We start from the raw sequence: 20952 nt of genomic DNA on the forward strand, positions 1-20952 counted from the left end.
CTACTTGCATATCACATGTTCAACACATCTACAGAACTAGAAGGAAGTGCCATGTATTAGTGTTTTTTTTTGAGATGCAAAATTGATACTTCATCTAGGATAGTGCAGTTTTTTGCTGCTTTTGTTTCATGATGTACACAAGACTAAGGTATTTATTACAATTGCAAGATGACCTAACAGCAGCAAAAAATATTTCCAAGTCACCCCTGCTTAATTTATATGCCAAAAGACAAGTTTCATATAACTGCTACACATTTCATTGCAATTAGAAATCAAATAAATTTCCTTCTGTTACTAAAATTGATTCATTACAACTTCTTATTTGGCTCTTGTAGTTAAGTTAACAGGATTCTTGAATTGAACAAATCGAAAAAGGTTCTTATAGATTTAACTAAAGGCTCACCTACCTTAAATTTAAGTATGTTCAAGTCTTTGTTGCAAAGTTCTATAGCATCTACCAAACTTGAACCCAATATTTGTGTTGAAAGGGTATGTTTTCTTTTTTGCCATTGAAAATGCACTGATGGAAATATATTTTATAGATATAAGCCTTTATCCACACCAGCAACAAACTGCTATTTAATGTACTTATGTGTGCGTTTTCTTATAGCAAAGCCACGCTGAGCTATCCACCGAGTCCATCGGGGGGTAATCAAACCCCAAATGTATTCATCTTCTCCAATTTGTAACACTTTCTTTTATACAAAAATGTTCCAAATGAGATTTAGCATGTGGCTATATCAAATATGACAAAAAATGTATTTTTCATTGCCAGTATGAAAAAAAAACAACTGATTTTCTGAAGTCTTATGAATTACTTGAGGTAGCTAAGTTATTAACTGTGTATTGGAAAGACTTTGACAACAAATATCTCTATAATAAACAAGTCACAATGTATTTTTTTTTTTTTTTTTTACTACTTATAATTTTTCATCCTAGTATTTCTGGTTGTGGCAAAAATATGATGCATCAGAAAGAACAGCATTTTGCACTTTTTTTTTAAAAAGAAAAGCCAGAATATTCACCTGGTAAGCTTAAAAAAAATCCATCCAGATCTACTTATTCTAAAATTCCTGTGGACTCAAATTATATTTAGCAATCCCTTTTCTAGTTAATAATTAAATATATACCAAAGACAAACAAAACAATTTTACACCAATGACAAAGATTAAAATTACAAGCTTAGGTTATTAGTAATTGGAGTTCCATTGAACCAGTCATAGGACTACAGGATGTTAAGCTTCACTGTGAGAATGATACAGTTGTAGATTCCTCTAACAGAATCGGTGTATTTTTTCACCACTGATCATATTAATATTTATTGAAGAATTTAAAAAGAATAATTCTTTCTAATGTCTTTCTAATATCAAAAAACTTAAGTTTTTGTGAAAAGTACAATCAATGGTGTGATTTTTTTATTGTATTTTATTACTTATGAAACAGAAATAGATTCATGCACGAGAGGTAAGGAATATAAACCAATACATTTTTTTTTGTTTCAGTTTATTTATTAACATTTTGTAGTTAAAAATTTTGCAGGACGAAAGAAAACTAAATGCAAGTTTAAAGCACAATGGTTTCTAACATGTGTAATTTAGTGATAGTGTTACAAAGCTTGCAGACATTAACGTATTAGTATATAGCTCCTCAAGGAAATAGTAAGAATTATCTGTACCATGTTAGATGTTTAAAAACAATTATTTTATTGATTCACATTGTAGATATAATTGAATTTTGAATCATAACAAAAAGGGACATTTGTATATCCACCTAAAACCTTTTCAAAATGAAATCTGTCAAAGAAGTGGTTTATAAAATAAATTTTGAAACTCTGATAAACTTACGTATTTTGTTTTTATATTAAAGTTGAAATTTCTTTTATTTCAACTGTATTAATTTTTTTCCCCCCAACATACGTAACTATTATTTCAATATTAAAGATAATTCCAGTTCACTTAATGTATTTATCATTAATTATAATTGGAAGTTAAAAATATTTATAAATAAAATCAGTAGTAATTATTTATACAATATTAAATTTCAAGAAAGCTGAGGCAAGAGGGTATGGTGTGAATACATTTCAAAGAGCAATCTTTGTTTTCCTTTTCATAAATGATAAACTTTGTCATTTCACTTACGTATGCTTGCAATTACATTTTAATACCAGTGCTGATAAGAGGATAATAGTACCCTTTTTAAAAAGGAGTATTCATTGATATTGTATGTGTAACTTTTATATTTAAAAATAAGAGAAAATAGTTTTTGAATTATAAAAGTAGCTAAATGAAATGAGCTTAAATGTATATGCATCATACTGACTGGTATTTTAAATACATTTGAACAAGGTAGTGTTACATGTAAATATTTTCTTAACCATGTAAACACAGACATATTCATGATGTAGCTACTGTGGTAAAAACTCTTTGCAATTATTAATATTATGTTGTTATACTTCCACGATTTTGTGTGTGGAGCCAATTTTCATAGCATTTCAAATAAGTTTACTCCACAATGAAGATGACACAGCAGATTGTTAAATGTTTTTGTGTATTAATACGAAAAATAATTTAAGAGTATAGACCGATCCAAAAATCAGGTCTCTTATTCCCCAGCTCCTTTTCAAACTTTCAAAATACAAGTTCATCAACAACAGCAAAGTAAAACAAAAGTATGTCGAGTTTAATTTTGGTATATTCCAACATGTCCTGTAAATTATTTAATTTTTACATGTACAATTAAAGGAAAGCCTGTACATTGCTACTTAAAAAAAACAAACAACATAACTAAAGAGGCTGTTAGAGAAATGTCTAACAAAATATCGTGACACTTCACAATAACTTACATTCTTAATCTGTTACACAGAATTTTTCATCTGATAATGAAACACACATATGTATTTCTCTGTGTAGAGTATGTTTGAAATTCTTTTACCACAATGAATATTGACCTACATATTAAATGTTAGAGTAACATAATCATATGTATTGTGCTAGCCATCGAAAACCTTCTCCATATCCTTGTCGCTTCAGTACACTACACATGAAAAGTTCCAGGGGTCGTCCTGGCAGTTCTGACCGTGCAACTTTACCCTATAAAAAACAAGTCATTCTATAATTTTGAAACAATAACCCTAGTCAGGGTTAACTACATACTTGTTAATAAAATAATGCTTATATTGCTGGGGGGAAGGGAGTGAAAAAAATCTTAAAGCAACAACTGCAGTATCAATTATTAAAACCTGAAGAGTGTGCATCTTAAAAATTGCAGCATCCATTTAAACATTTTATCAATTATGTGCATGTCTTTACGACTATGTTGACTAAGAAATTCATTTTGAGTACAATCAGTTTCTGCAGCTAGTTGACGCTTGCTACAAAATTAATCATTAACTGCACCCGAAACATCTTTTGAATGATAAAGATTTTGCAATATGCGAAGAATGCCATCCAATATATCGATAAAAATGTCAAGTTTCAGAGAGTGTATAATAAAACAAAGCAAGTTGTACAAAACAAAACGTTTTACATTAATTTTAAAGAAATGAAATAAAACTAATAACTTAAATCTGTTCATGATTCTTTCACATATTCTGATGATCCATGGATTGAGGAATACTGATTGAAACAATGTTTCTACAAAACATTTTATAAATATCCAATGTTTGTCATTAGACATGTAGAGCTTAGAGCTAGGACATTAGTCATATTTATTGTATCCCCTAATAAATAGAACTTCTGCTACCATCAGGTGCTGCCAGAGTTGCTCTCCTTATATTTAGTAGGTCTATAATTCACAAGTAACAATAAAAGTAATGCTGGCAGTATGTGCTGCCAGCCAGTTGAATTTATCTAATAAGCAGTGAAACAATATTGAAAAGGAGTCAGACAACTATAGTAACTTTACAATAACAAAGAAAGGGGAGCAAGTTTGAAATTAGTAATAACTGAAAAAACATCATTTTCAGTTAGTTGGCTATTTTTGTGACAATTGATTTAATCATAAGTTTGATTCAATTACTTTATTATATGGGACACTAATCCATGCAACTGTTGCTGATTGATAATCAATTAAAAAACCCATATATATCTCGCCTTTACAAGAGATCTAATGGTATTTCTTTGATTTGCTGACCCAAGCAGAGCTAATGAACCTTGAATAGACCAAACTGCAAATTACAGCTGAGGATACAGCTAATCAAAGAATGCATTGGACATCTACATCATAGATTCTCTTTTCAGTTGCACTTCTGGTGAAAAAACAAATCTTTGAGATGTACATGTACGTGATAAGGTGTTCATCTGTAAGCACATAAGAGCTTGTTTAGTCTGAAAACTGGTAGTTACAGTGGACTTAATGGTTGGTGGATAGGAGTATACTAGTTACTTTAGGTAACTTGTTGGGACTATTATAATCATGTAATTTGTCTACTGGGTTATTAACCAAGTACTTTACCACCATAATGGGGGGTGGAATGCCAACTTTAGGAAGTAAGCTTATCTTACTTACCCCAAAGTGGTAGTACCTTATCATTTCTTTACCTTTGAGAGCAGTTGCTTTTCACAACTGTTTGCAGGTAGTAAAGGGTGATATAGATGTGGGATGTTGTGGGTTTTAGCACCCACAATTTACTCTCCTAATTTATATTTGATTATTTTATTGTCATTGTTATTTACGAATTCCTTCTTGTGATGAACAGTGTATCCCCAACAAAATATGGGTCCTATTTTTGTAGTCACCTCCAAACCCTTAGATACATTTTATATTTTACAGTCTCTATCCTGGGAATCCTTTGAAATTTGTGCAGTTTCTGATTTTTGTTTATTAAAAAACCCACACATACAATAATTTAATTAATTAAATAACTAGATCACCCAGCTTACATACAAGTTTGGTAGTAAAAATATTTACCTTTCCCGTTGTCTGTTCAAAGAGTCCAAAGTAAGCTCTCAGTTCATCTTCACTAGCAGCTCCATGCTTATCAATTTTATTTCCCAATATAAGGACAGGACAATTGGCTAACTGCTCATCTGTTAGCAAACTCTGGAAAATTTGAACATAGATTTGCATCACAAACATTGGTTTATATGTAGTTTTTAAAAGACAGAAAAACAGAAAGCAACAATGATGGAAAAAAAAAATGAAATTTCTAAGTTCAGTATCTAACGGGAGGTGTACGACGACTTTAAGAAGGCACCACAAACTAGTAAAGAATGAGAAACTATATGAAAAATATAATGGGCTGTTAATACATAACAAGCATACAAACAATGAACTTTGGGAAATATATTAAGACTAGAATAGAAATTATCAACTTGGCTACTAAAGACAAAGAGTTCATAATAGACCTGCATCAAGTCTGAGTGACAATATTATGATTAAGTGCGAGTGAGAAGGTGCTTTGGTCATCAGAAAGGCACAGGCAACACTGTATATGTCCAGGAAGGAGAGAAAAGTAGTCAAGTGTTCTGCATACACATGCAAAAATTCAGACAATTTTTGGGGACAAAACATGTCTGATCACTGGTAGAATATCAGAAAATTACTTAAACTCTAAGGGAAGCTGAAATGTGTCAAGTTACTTGTTAATACGTAATATCAGGTGTAAATTACTTTTTAGTTTTAAATACAAACTAAGGAGTCAAAAGTTTTGCCATTTTTAAAATCATACAAAATATTTGGGATGGGGTGGGGGGAATGAGGCTCATGCACCTTTTAGAAAATATATAAAATGGACATTCTTTGCTATCAATAACTAATTTACAGAAGTATTGGTCAGGAATAACTTTTGTGGACTCAAACTTCGGTCTTCCCTGCTTCCTAGTGCTGCATCTATAAACGATAAATGCCCACTAAACATTAGTCGTTATAAGAATAATATTAGGAAGCAGGGAAAAATATCAATGTCCATTAAACATTGTTTTTCAGTTCCCTGGTACTGTATCTGGTAAAAATGATTTTATTTATGTAGAGGTGAAAAATTTAGAATTCAATAAACTTTATAAGCAATCCAAAAAGTAAAAAATTAAGATCTGTCTTTATGCATGAAGTGTTAGGAAAGGCAAGCATACAAGTCCAAAACATCGTTCAATACCAAACAAATATATAACTTTAAAGGGTACACATGGTGAATACACTACACAATCTAATCTTTAAGGGGTATTCAGCATTAATACTAAAAACCCACTTACATCCAATTCTACTTTTGATTCTGGGAATCTCTCTCTGTCAACTGCATCAACTAAAAAAACAATTGCATCAACAGCAGGAAAGTAGTCTCTCCAAACTCTTCTGGCTGCCAACCCATAAACAACACATTGTGAGAAAATATTTTCATTCACAAAAATTAAAATATTCCTCTTACGATTGTGAATTTTAACAGTTTCAAACCATATACACATTAATACATTTCAAATATTTTTGTAACAGTAAGTACAGAATTTTTTTTTACATGTAAATATTAGTAAACATACTAGATTAACAAGTTATTTCATGCAATGTTTTGATTAAAAAGGTAATTAGAAATATGTTTAGAAAATATGCTTTAAAATATTTTTGGATGTAACTGTTGCACATGTACAACACTAAGTTTCTTGTAAAGATGACGAAAAATGACTGGTTATGCGAGGTTCACCATTTTTTTTTTTAACAAGGCTCTTTATAACAATTTTTGTGGAAAAATTAAATTCTCATATACAAAAAAAAAGTCTACGATTACACACGAGCGATGCCCAAATAGTGTGACAAACCATACATGCATGCTACATATAAAATAAACATATCCAACAAGCTCAGCTTTAAGAAAAGATTGAAATGCTAATACTAGAGCAAAACCATAAATGTTGTGGTAATAATTAAATAACTAGATAATATTTTACTTAAGTGAGTGAGTTTGTGCATTCATGCATGTACACATATACACACACCTTTCTTAAAAAATAATTTACAAGACTGAAATGTTACCTTGGTGATGTCCTCCCAAGTCAAATGTTGTAAACCTCATATTTCCTATACTTAATTCTTCAGAAGCTAAGAAAGACAATGGGCAATGATAATACATTAATACTTATAATATTGTGGAAAAACTCAGGTGTTTTGACACTATAATTATCTTTGAAATTAAAGTTTATAAACCTGAGGACAAATTTTAATGATGTATTTATAAAAGGGTAGTAAAACACTTAGTAGCATCATGAATTCAACATAGCATCTAACTCTTCCAGTTATGGCCATACTGAAAGTCAAATGTTTTTTTATACAAGGTATGTAACTGAATATACTGTACTTGGATGAAGAGTGGGCACATGCTGAGCCATTCTGTCATCCTTGAGCATGTGCAGTAGTGTCGTTTTGCCAGCATTGTCCAAACCAAGAAACAAGAGCTTTCCACTTTTTTTCCATAAACCTGTTTTTTTAAATTAACATTTTATAGATACTGGTTAATTATTAAACATCATGTACACGAGATAAAAAAAGAAGTTTCATATTCATACCTATATAATCTAGATATTTTACTGGACATGCAAGTATAAAAGCAAATATTATACAATAGTACAAACCTAACCACATTGATCATGCAAATTTATTTTTCATATTACTTTGAAATATTAAAGTTATCATTTACAACTTTCCTTAAAAACACATGATTAGCCAAAACATCAAAATAAACAAACAAAACAGCCAAATCGCACTCAAAGAAACTCTTTCAGGTTCGTGTACAAATTAAAGTAACTGTACACATTAAATGCCTTGTCAATCACTGTACAAAATAAATTAACTTTTTAAAATTAAATCAGAAGATGAACTAATTCTTATTATATTTCTATGTAGTGCAGTTTTATTTTTAAAAAGATGCAAGTCAACTAAAACATTTTGGTAACTTACCTAAGAAACTTAAAATGTTTGTCATCCAATCAAGCAAAAACATTTTTGTTCTGAAAAGAAAAAGAGCAATTTAACATGCTAGATTAATTCAAAGAAATGCATATTAGGCCTAAAAAAATATACAAATCCTACAGTTTTTAAGCAAACTAATAAACAAAAGAAATGTACCAAAATCATTTATCCTTTTTCCCCCCCCATGAGGCTGAAATTAAATTAAATTGGAGAAAATACCACTAAAGGACTCTACTGGAATCTAGTTTAGATTTGGTTTAGAATGGTAACCAAGAAGCAATTATAATGAAATCATTTTTCTCATTAAAAGAGCCCTTTTAGAGTATTTCTAATTACACTAGAACACAAAGTCAATTTCACAAAATGTTTTGAAACAATATAGGATCTATTGGTCCATCTCAGTTGTTCCATCCTTTAACTTGCGTAAAAATAGTTACAAAAAATAAGCATCTTAAAGCCAACCCTTATCATTCAGATACGTAAAAGTTTTTTAAAAACCCACTTAAATTTACTGCCTCTACAACATGTGAATCTAACTGCTTCCAAAGGACAAACACCCCTTAGAAAAATGAAACTTAACTGATGATAACTCCTACCCTGTCAAAATTTATATTTTTCTCATGTTCCGACTGTTCTCACTGTTGAATATGAAAAACAGTAATGCATCAATACTATCAGTTCCCTTCCAACTTTTGTCTTCAAGAGAAAATAATTTGAGATTTTAATGTCAACCTCTGTTCACATGGCAGCCTCTCCCTCCCAGGTACCATTCTGGTAACCCTCCTCTAAACCATTCAGTTATTCAATGTCTTTCCTAAGGTAAGGAGAACAAGACTGAACATAATATTCCAGATGTGGTCTAACTAGTGACCAATATACTGAAAATATAACCTTTTTAAACTTGTATTCAATATTTCTGTAAATACAACCTAAAATCCCATTCACCCTACCACTCCTAACAGCACACTGCTTGGATGGCTTTAGAGATTGATCAATTATTTCACCAAGATACCTTTCCTTCACAAAACTGTTAAAGTTATTTCAATTCAAATTATACTTTTAATTCAAATTATGATAACCCAGATGCTTTACCTTGCATTTATTATAATTAAACCCATCTGTCATTTATTTACTCAACATGTTTAATGATCTAAATCCTTTTCTAAAGCAGTAGTAATCTCTTCACAGCTAGCAACACCCAAGATTGTAGCATCTGCAAATTTAAGTAATTTATTGACTATTCCTTCATCTATGCCACCAATGTAAATTAAATAGACCAAAGGTTCTAAGACTGAGTCATGAGGCACCCCATGTATAAGGTTAATCAAGTTTGACTGAACTCAAGTTGTAACAACCCTCTATTTTCTCCCATCAATCTACTCTTCCTATTATTCCCCACATGTAGATAAATGCTTTTTGAAAATCCAGATACACAAAATATACACCCTAATTCTTATCTACATAAGTAGTAACCTTTTCAAAGAATCTCAAATTCGAAAGGCAAGAATTTCCCTTTGTGGAAATACGTTGAATATTCCATAAAATTCTAATTTTTGCCAAATGATTTTGCAAAGCATCTTTTCATCAGACTTTCCAAAACTTCTCTCACAATTGATGCAAGACTAATGCATCTATAATTACTGGAGTAACTTCTACCAGCGCTCTTGAAATGAGGAGTCACATTAACTAACTTTCAGTTTTCTGGTACCTGCCCACTACTCAAGGACTGAAATCAAATAGTAGCAAGTAGCTCACATATCCAATATTCAACCTCCTTCAAAACCCCTGGGAAAATATTATCCAGTCCAGAAGCCTTATCACTCTTTAAAGCTTCCCAATTATTTCTTAACTAGCTAAAATTAATGCAGACATCTTGTCAATCTTGTTTCCATCTATCAACTGTTCAAGATGTGGAATACTGCTTAAATCTTTGTTAGTAAAAACCAAACAAAGTCAAAATTTAATAACCCAGCCACTTTAATCATCATATACTAATATTTCTTTATTATTTCTCAAGGGTTCTATCCCAGTTTTAATGATTTGTTTACCCTTAATGTATTTAAAAAACAAAATCCTTACTGTTAATTTTTACATTTTTAGTCAACCTCTTTAAAAATACCTTTTGGTATCATAATTTCCTCTTTCACCACTTCTATTGATTTTCTAAAATCTTCTAAACCTTCTGTCATACCAGTCAACTTAAACTTTTTACATTTATGACATTCTTCTTTAATTTTATCTCTAAATTCCTTGCAAGTCAAACTGTTTATATATATAAACAACTAATCAGTGCCTTCAAATAACTCAGCTGTCAAATTCACAACAGATAATTCATGTTGCATCCTTTCAAAATCTGCTTTTTTTGAAATTTGTAATCAAAATATTACTATTATGTCCATATGCAGCAAAACATCAAATCTAATAGAGCAATTTTAATGTTGACAAGTGTAAAGTTGAGTAGAGAAAGCTTACTTTTTGAGATTGTTGTGACTGTTTATATAAACATCTGGATTACTGGGCATAAATGTGATCCACTTACAACAAGGAGTTGCACATGACACATCCCATTAAATATCTTTCTTGAAATACACAATTCTTTGGAGCAGTTACACCATCTATCTATGAAATGTCCTATATGAATAAACAGGTTGGGAATACAAATGTGAATATTAAGGGTAACAGGCTTAAGCTCTGACAGCCCATAGGCTGAGTTATGTTTCAGACAGTTAAAATCTTGGGGATGGTTTACATGGCTATGGGTGTTTTGGGTTCAAAGTTTTTGTTAACTTTATTTATAAAACACACACACAAATATTATGAAGTGAAAAGCATTTAAAATTATTCTGATTGGTTATTCTGAGGAAGCACTTTCTTCTTTTAAAAAATACAGTATAAACATTTTCATACCTAGCATAAAGTTTATGAAGAGGTTATTTTTGAAATGGTGTGGATATCATAGGATAAAACCTATGCTGAAGGTCAGTTTTGGAGATATATAGAAGACTGAGATAAACAATGTTCATTTTAAACATTATTAGAAAGGTTTAGATAACCTTTGAGTTCTGCATTTCCTTTTGGGGTCATTGACCATTACATACATGAAGCATATGTTACAGTCTGGGATTTATTAAAATATTACTACTTCATCACTTCAACAAGTTAGTGCTCATGGTTTCAAAACACAAGTAGCACTACATAAAAACAGAATAAGGATAAAAAATTAGGTTTGTAAAGTACTTACTAGTTAGTCACACAAGACAAACAGGATTTTTGAAAGTTCAATCCTTGCAAAAGATCAAGAATAAAAAAGTCAATAAATTATTAACAAATTATTTCAATAAATCTGTGTATGGAAATGAAGATTTTGACCACTAGTTTTCAGAAAATGAATACCTGAGAAAATTATAGATGAAGAAGCTACTGTGGTTCCCATTTTAAAAAGAAACAAACAAGAGTCTAAAAATCAAGCATTTACTGAGTCAATAGGATACTATCTTATACACTATTTTCAAAAGTGTGTGTGGGCAAAAGCATGATCAACCACTTTTAAGGCAAAACTAAATTAGTGTTAAAAAAAGCAAAAAAAGCAGTTGGTTCAACAATACAATCACATCATTCTGAATAATTCTTCAGGTTTAAATTTTGAATTTTTCTAAAAATTAATATGGCTTCATTTGCTTGTTTGTCCTGTTATTAAGCAGAAAGCTACATAATATGGTCATAACACAATATGTGATGGGCCTACTATGGGTGTTGAAACTTCATAAGAGTTGCATCTTCAGACTCATCACCAAGTTGCTGGGAACATTTTTTAAACAGCCTTTTCTTTCATTATAAAATTCAACACATTAATAAACCAAATTTCAATATTCAACATAAAATAAAATAAATTGCTTATATTAAAACATCTAATTTAATACCACTGCTATAGTTACCTAATTACGTAGAAAATAATTTAAAAATACATGCAAGTGACAGTGAGTGATGCTCGAACATTTTAGTTATGTAACATATGCAAATAACCAATAACAATTTTGACTGGAATCCTTTGGTCTTCAAAAGACTAACATGGTTAGCTTTTGTGGTCTACAATGTACTAGTACAGGAATTAATGTATCATTAAGGACACATAAGTCCATGTAGTCCTTCAACGCTGTCCCTTCACATCCACTCTTGAGAAAAGTAAAAATTTAAACCATCTATTCCCCATTTATATTCTTAAAAGTACCAACCCGTATTACTGCTAATAGCAATGTATTTATAAAAGAAAAACAACATGCAAATGTACCCAACCCAGTGACAGGAAAAGTTTAAAAACTTAACCTATAAATTTAAATTATTTCATGGACTTTAAAAAAGGTTAATTGTGTCACACCCTTGGTTTCACTCAGAGTTACTTATCTTGCACCTTGTGAAAAATAACTAGTATTTCAGGCATACTAAGTACTAATCAACAATAAGATACAATAAATCTACATTTTTATTCTTTAAATTATGTCACATTTTAAAATGTGAATGATAGCATGATTAATTACTAGCAATGCATTGTAGAATATCCTGGTTGGGGAATAAAATATGGCATTAACATTATTCATGCCTGTTCTATCCTTATTTCGAAAGTGAATTTTGAGCTTTCCCTGTGTGCACCTAGTTTTTCAAATGTAGCACAGGAAGCAACTGCCCTAAATAATCTACACAAGAACACATGATTTAGTATATGGAACATCAACTTGCTTTTCTTAGTACACTGATGTATAATAATTTAAAAATGGTAGTTGTGAATGTGAAGCATATCATAAGAAAATATTTATAGGTTTATGCAGAGATTGCTTAACCATGTTTTTACAAGTCTATATCACTGCAGTTGGTCAGGTTCATGACAATGCATCTTGACAATAACCCTGCAGCACTGTTTCTACTGCAAAAAAAGCTAAACAAAGTACCCCTTCCTCCCTGCAGGAGTTCAATGTGTCATCTAGTGTACAAAGACAACGGTTACCAGGTAACCCTTAGAACAGTCCATAGTTGCTGCACCTGGTGATATGACTGGTATTTGTATGGAATAGCATGAATATTCACTTAATTCTACACCTACTTCAAATACATTACTTATGCTACTTTTCCAAGAAGTTCTTTCTTGATTATGTTGTGTGCTGTTGGTACTGCCTTTTTACATAAATTTCCTAAAAGTTATTTTTTGGTGGCATCACACTATTTACAGCATATCACTAAATGTTGAAATGTAGTTTCAATACATGTTATTCCACCATGACTTTATAATGGCTGTGGTTATCACAGGACTAACCAATTTCCATATTCAAAATTATTTTTTGAACAATGTACTCAACCCTCTGGATTTTAATTTTAACTGTTAAAACTTACTGTTTAAATATGGTTAAATTACTAATTAATCAATAAATTTATAAAATAACTAGCATGTATGAATTATACAAAACTAAAACATTCCTGAATAAACATTTTCCAGATAGTACAATAGATGGCATATGTATTTGTATAATGTTAATGACCATAAAAGTTTCAGTAGAAAATGCTTTAGAATAAATTTACACCTACTGGTCAAACCTAAACCTTAATAAGAAGGGTTCAGCAAAAAATTATACAAAATTGAAAAAAAAAAAATTAGGTTCTATTAAAACATTTGTTTCATTGCAAAATAACTAATTTGATTGATCATGAACTCTAATGGAGTCTGAAAGACTAGATATTTCAAACTTGCAAAAATATTAGTAGCCCTCATCTGAACATTTTCCAATGGGTCAGTATCTTTTTTTAAGATGACAGTAACATTATGGTGAACACTTATGATAATGAGAAACCCACTTGAAGTAAAAATATATTCTCAAGATGGCTGGCAATGGGTATCAAAACTTTAATTAAAATCAAGTACAGAATAATGTTGACTTTCTTAGGTCACCTAAGAAGGTCGAAATATTGTTCTGTGCTTTATTTTAATTAAAGTTTTAATAATCATACCAGCCATCTTCAGAATACATAATTGTAAATGGTATTAGAAATGAAGCCTAACTACCAATTTGCATGAAGAGATTAATTACCTGTTTTGACTAGTTATTATGTTTATAAAAATGCCCTAAAATTATATTAACTTCACTTCTAGCAGCAGAACAGTGCTCTGATGGCCCAAGTGACTTGTCCAGTAGTGTACCATGATCCTCTTCTTCAGTGTGTACTATTAATTATGAACCTAATTATGATAACTTGAGTCCATGATGTTGTACTTAAACTAATTAAAAATCATTTTCCAAATATTTGTCCCACTTACCTACTGATTTAAATCATTCTGAAGTACCTGAACATTTTGGGTATTTCTGCATCTTTTTTTTAAATAATTTTTATAAAACATTTAAAAAAAAAAAAGCTAAATCTTCTATGTACTGTTTTATTAAGAGCACTGTTCCAACACCAACTCCATACTGTTCCAACCTCTGGATAAAAAGTAACATCTTAGCATAGAATTAACAGATTAGTAAGGCACAACTTTTCTTAAATATGTTCATATTCTTCTATGATTATTACATTTTACTGAAGTACGATTAACAAGCCAATAATTTCCAGAACATCTTGTATCCTCTCCTTTCAAACTAAGACTACCTAATGAGGCCATTAGGGATTTAACAACAAAAGAAATGGGAAACATTATATAACACTTCTTTATATTATGGTGTAGTTTAGGGCTATTCTGTTAGATGGCTTATACACACACACACACACACACACACACACACATATTTAGGTTATTCTAGGCTTACATACTATGCTGCAATGATATTACAAGTGTTATCCTGGGCTTATACTATGCAACAAACATCATTTGCATTGAACTTTACAACATGAAAATTGCAAAATATGTACTCTGACTACCACAACTGGGAACAGAATTACAGAACCAAAAAGCTATTTTATATGCAGAAAAAACAAACTGGTAAATACATAGGATTTGAGCAACATATAATAATGTATTAAGTTATTTCAACTTATTTTTAACATTCAAAATTATATATCATAGGAAAGAACTGGCACAGGAGCACGTAACTTCTCAACTTTGGCTAGAAACTAGGTCATACAGATTCACCATCAGTAATTTTGATGGAATAGTGAACCTAATGCAATGCTCTGAACAAGTTAACAGAGTTTATCAAATTAAAAAATATTGAGATCTCCTGCTATGCAGGATGGTCTGATGTACAGCAGCAGTAAAATATGAAAAAGCCACTGGAGTAAAAACAAAAAGATTTAGAGCCTTCCTTTACACAACTGCGAGTAGCTGCCACATACAATAGTCAATGACGACAACACTGTTGGAAGTGAAGTGCCCTTATAGTGCAAGGCATGAAGATATCACACCATATTCTATAAACTATTTCAAAGTTGGTAAACAAATGTTGTAGCTAGATCAAACTCATAACTATTTTATGTTCCAAAATAACATAGAACATTATGTAAACCAGATTAGTTCTAAAAACTGTGAAAAGGGAAAAAACAATTAATCCAATGCAAGGAAAAACATCAAAACAAAAAAAACAACTAGACCCACTTATAAAAACCATTTTAAACATGCTATTATGGATAAGAACTTTTACAAAATATAGGAGTACAATTTTCTTTAAATGTTTGAATTCCAGTGAAGAAAGTTATTTAGAATACTACTGTATATTTTGGGAATATTTGAAACTTACACCAAATATGGTGTTAGTTATTAATCACTCTCCTATGCTCTATTTTTGGTACAATGCACTGTCAAAAGTTACATAGTAGTTAGTACATTGTTAACAATGTAGTGACTACTGTTGAGAATTATTAATTTATGCAATTTGTTTCCCTTCATTAGACTGCTTGGAATTTTAATCCAAAGTTCCAGTCCTTTTTCTTTGAACTTAGGAAAAGGTAACTTCCACTATTATTGTGTGACACACAGTACTTGATATATGACATTTAAAAATTAAAACAAACAGTGCTGACACTAATTAATACTTCATTAAATTAAGAAATTTTGCTCTGTAGTACTACTTCTAGTACAAAGAATATAATACAGTTCATTCCCACAGCCTCTAACTGGATACTTGTGTGACAACAAACCTTTTTTTTTCTTCCTTAATAGATACTCTCAGTTGAAGGAAATCAATAGTCACGTGAGTTAAAGCTGAGCCTTGAAATACACCACTTATGACATTAATCCAGTTTGACTGAACTTCATTTATAACACTCCATTTTATTTTCTATCCAATAAGCAAACTTATCTTTTACACCTAGAGACTTTTTTTAGCAAGCATTTTTTTTTCTATATAAAATCTCATCAGTTGCTTTCTGAAAGTCCAGATGCACCAAATCTACACCTTTACCATTATCTACAAAACAAAAAGAAAACAATATACTGTTTGAAGAATGCCAAGAGATTAATAAGGTTGGTTTCCCCCTGGTAAAACCATGATGATTATTCAACAAAACTTAAAACAGTTAAATATAATTGAAAACAAATATTTTATTAAACTTCCAAAACTTTTCTCACCACCAATGAAAGGCATACCAAGACAACTTTTATCATCTCCATTGATAAGCTAACTTTAAATCATCTGGCATCTACTCACTATTCAAAGACCTACAAAGAACAGTAGCATATGGCTTATACATCTAATCCTTAGCTTTTTTCAAAACACTGGGCAAAATATTATCTCACTTAGATTTATTTTTAAAACTTTCTTAACAAGCTCAGAATTAATGTGATTATCTTGTTCAATCTTGTCTATCTTCATTAGTAAAAGCTGAAGAAAAACAAGAATTAATAATCTAGCCATTACATATGAGCCTTCCTTTATCATTTCATAAAACTCCTACTCCAATAACATTTTTACCCTTAAATGTATTGGAATAAGTCCCTACTGTTATTTTTACATTTATAGCCAACTGCTTTTTGTTTTCCCCATATAGTCATTGATTTATTTATTTTTAGTTTGATCAATTTCCTTAATGGTCTATAACCTTCCACATTTGTTGTCATAAATCTAAACTTCCTGAATTTTAATATTTTTTAAATTTTATCCTTTACACATTTTATAGGCCAATATATAATTTTTTTTAACTTGCATTCAATTTGTATCTTTAATGTTTAAAAATATAGAAACTTTCACATTTGATCAGTATCTTTGTTTCCCAATTCACAACAGATATCTCTTGTCAAATCCATTCAAAACTTGTTTTTTTTTTGGAAGTTGTAACCAAATCTCCTGATTGTTAACTTCCATATAAAATAAAACATTAAAACCTGATTGAGAAATTTTATAAGACCCATCTTCCCTTGTTTTGATATTCACACTTTTGAAATCTATAAGCTTATGATCTTATTAACAGTCAAATTTATTATTTTGCTATAGCGTTTCTCATTAATTCCATCAGGTTCATCTGTTGGTCTGAAACAAATTACAATTAAATGCCTTCTCTCCATATTTTCTCTAAAAACAAATATCCAAACAGATTCAATATACTTTATATTTAATATCCTTAACTTCAACAGGATATACAAGACCACTCTTTCTTTTTAGTTCTCTATACCTGTTACATAACCTGTAAACCCTGCATTTCAAACAAACTGTCTGCATTTAAACAAGTTTCAGTTATTTCTGTTATATCAAAATCTTCCCATTCAAGTACTGATCTAATGTAATTTATTTCTTGTATGTATCAAATATTAACAGAGAAGATTACCCTTAAAACTAGTTCTGTACTTTGTTCACATGCTCTAAATTTTGTCTGCATTCAGCTTATCCCAGATAACACCACTGTCCAGCTCTAACTTATGATGTCCCACAGCTGAGTTAGTAGCCTTTGCAAACTAAGCAACCTCTACTCTATTTAATTAAAATCTTCCATTCCAAACTGAACTGAGCCTACAAATCCAACCAGCTAATCTATTCATCTTGTGTATTAGCCTAAGCCTAGCATTCAGCCCTAGCAGCATACTTAATTTCATATCTGCACTTTACTATATCACTTGTTCTGTTGACGTCTATTCCTATTCAGGTACAATGCTGGACTAATTGTATGAAAATCACATTGTTCAGTTAGCCTTTACCAGGTAGAAGCACCATGGGATATCCAAAGTTTTAAGCATTTTTTCCCATTTTATCTTGTCATCTAACATACATTTTCTCCAAAATTATGGTTGTTTTTAGTTCACAAAAGTATCTTCTTTACTATAATAATTTCAAGTAGAACCTCTAGCTTTCTGGAAATCCTTGACCTATTTCTAAACATTACAAGAAGTCCCTACAATATTCAAAACATTCCTGGAACATGTGAATGGCAAGACTGACCCAAACAAAGAGTGCCAAATAATAACATTGTACAATAACACATCACCTCACAAAATACCTTACTTTGTGGTCAGTATTAAAAACAGGTATCTCAAGTCACAGTATTTTGTTGTGTTTTTATCCAGATTAGTACTTATTCATGAGTGATATAATAAAGTATTTTCAAAACTTAACATTATACACACACATATGCTTAGATATATTATTTTTTCTTAAATTTCTGTTTACAGTGGATAAAGAGAATTAACATGTATATAAATGTTTTTAGAAAAGATCAGTGAAATGTGGTAAAAGCCCAGGTAGAAGTTTTGCAAAGGACCAACAGAACATTTTGGACTCTGAACCATAAATCTTCATGTTTTTCATTCCCATCATTCCCTGTATCTTTTTTGTTCTCCTTTTTCCCACAATTTCTCATCCTCACAAGTGGAATCTGTCAGTGAACAAAACCTGCTCAAAAGAACTAAATCCACTACTTCTAGCCTCAACATTACTTTGTAAAAGATGAAATTCTTGTGCTATTTCCTATAGCTTATATTTATTTTTATCTATTGTCTCCACTCTATATAGGATATTTTATGATTTCTTTTAAAACCTGCAAACTATGCAAACAAGTTATTTATCGTTAATTACTAGCAGTGAATTAATAACTGTTTCAAGTTCATCCCAATATTCCTGCAGAATGTTCAGAATCAGGATTTTTTCTAATATCCTCCCTTATTTAAAAAAAAATGAAAGAGAACATTAAAAAGTTCAGCCATCTCAGTCTTCAACAAAAAACTTGCCATCAGAATCTTCATTCTAATATTTAAATATTTTGATTAAAATTTAAGATACTTGTTTTGTTGCTGCTAGTTTTAATAGCATCTTCCAACTATTTGTCACAAGTAGTTTTGTATTTCTAAATACAAGTTTTAATTAGATACTTTGCTTTCCTAAAGTTATTTAAATCTTTAGTCATATGTATTGATTTAGACCTTTTAAAGTTACAAACTTTATTTTCAATTTTGTTATTTATGTCTTTTGGTAAGCTAATATAGTTTGATCTTCTCTATTATCCTTTCTCTACTTTTAGGAACCTGTCTATACTGAATTAAATACAAATTATTTTTTACGATTTCTTAAACCTATCCCACACAACTTTTAAACTGATTTCCATTTACTAGTAATAAATTATCATCCCATGACCTAACAAATGAGAAACTAAAATAATAATTTCTCTTCTTATCACGATTTGTAGGAAAAAAAACCTAAATTACTTGTTCAATAATCTCTCTTCCCACAAATGCTCCCGCCTTCACTTTAGCTCTCCAGAACCAAATCCTTAGTGCATGGTTAATAATAAATTGAAAATTACAATTTAGATGCCTTCTGACAACTTGGTATAGAAAACTACCATGAATCGCTCCAAGAAATCTTCCTACCTTACTGCTTGACTTCATACAATCGAAATCAATATGCCCAACATCAACTCATCAATAATTATTAGGTCAGTATTCTTAACAGTAGTAGCCATGAAATCGCAATAAACATCTACAGTTCCTAAACAATACAATCCTGGAACCTACTGAACTCTATACTATCAAATTATTCCTAGGCTACCCTTATATGCTAATTATGATGAAGCTATGCGAACTTCTTCAAAATGTTAAACTTTACTTCAAATAAAATAATTCAAAGTAAGACACCCCTAGATCGTGACAAAACTTATGTCAACTGCAAAACGATTATTTTCTTGTGCTTGTAGCAGCTACTATTAGTTTTAGATCCTATTTTCATATAGAAATGTGTGCAACAAGTACCACTAGTCTTCAATAAAATCACACTATATCACTGCGAAGTACAGCGTAATAATTACAATTAAAACACTTACCATTTAATTACAACTCACTACTAGTACGAAGAGCGTCACAAACCCAAATAACTGCCTTCACCCTTGTGACGTAACAAAATTCTTTCTGAAACACACTAACAACTCTATTGCGAATAGATATTTATAGTATTTATTTGTTAAATAGCATATAATAGGTCACACCTACTTTTATAATGAGGACGCTACAGAAACACGGTTAATATTGAGTTTTCTTTTACATAACTACGCTACAAACGGCTTTTTTTATTTAAATAATACATGATATATTACAATTTAATGTTAATGTTTTGTAATTATTTATTCATACTAAATTTATTATACACTTATGGTGTTGATATTTAAAATTCCAGGTATATTTACAAATTATTTTCAACAACATAAATAATTGATTGACAATGCTATAATTTCGCCACATATACTAGTTATGCTCTACAACTAAAAGCGTGATCTATCGATTGTTAGTTTGTGTGATATTGATAATATTTGTTTTTTTTTACATTTATTTCTTTAACGATTGTGTAGTTTGAGTTTTTAATGAGAAGAGTCATGAAAAACATCTCGACCGCAGACTAAGCTTTCTCAACAATACAATAACTCATGAGGTCAAGTCAAAGTACAACCATTTGTGGTAATCCTGGTTACACGAATAATAGCACACAGGTAAACTGCCACGTCCTAACAAAAAGGTGTTCAAATATGTGGCTCGATAGAATTTCAATGTGAAAACAAGTGTAAAAAAGAAATAAATAAATATTTGGTGAAGTGAAACTAAAATATTGGAACACTGTTATGGCCAAGTTACACTGATAATTTGACCCACTTAAGGATTAAATAACCCAT

The 20952-nt window shown here is 30.5% G+C and overlaps 1 protein-coding gene across 4 annotated transcripts; it reads right to left on the reverse strand.

Annotated features, from left to right (window-relative positions):
• Positions 1 to 2587: 2587 nt before the first annotated feature.
• LOC143252653 (small COPII coat GTPase SAR1B-like) lies at positions 2588 to 20333 on the reverse strand. Of its 4 annotated transcripts, none has more exons than XM_076505126.1 (7): positions 20279 to 20333; positions 7882 to 7931; positions 7283 to 7402; positions 6961 to 7026; positions 6189 to 6292; positions 4909 to 5040; positions 2588 to 3089 (listed from the first exon to the last, which is right to left on the reverse strand). In XM_076505126.1, exons 2-7 carry the CDS (start codon positions 7922 to 7924, stop codon positions 2976 to 2978), a joined length of 579 nt encoding a protein of 192 aa, XP_076361241.1. In that variant the 5' UTR covers positions 7925 to 7931; positions 20279 to 20333; the 3' UTR covers positions 2588 to 2975. The 4 variants fall into 4 exon arrangements, with proteins under 4 accessions (XP_076361241.1, XP_076361243.1, XP_076361244.1 ...); XM_076505128.1 differs by having other exon boundaries at positions 20113 to 20316; XM_076505129.1 differs by lacking the exon at positions 20279 to 20333 and adding an exon at positions 19664 to 20083.
• Between the last annotated feature and the right edge of the window lie 619 nt (positions 20334 to 20952).

The sequence above is a fragment of the Tachypleus tridentatus genome, chromosome 6 (genome assembly GCF_004210375.1).
Source record: "Tachypleus tridentatus isolate NWPU-2018 chromosome 6, ASM421037v1, whole genome shotgun sequence".
NCBI classification, from domain to species: domain Eukaryota; kingdom Metazoa; phylum Arthropoda; class Merostomata; order Xiphosura; family Limulidae; genus Tachypleus; species Tachypleus tridentatus.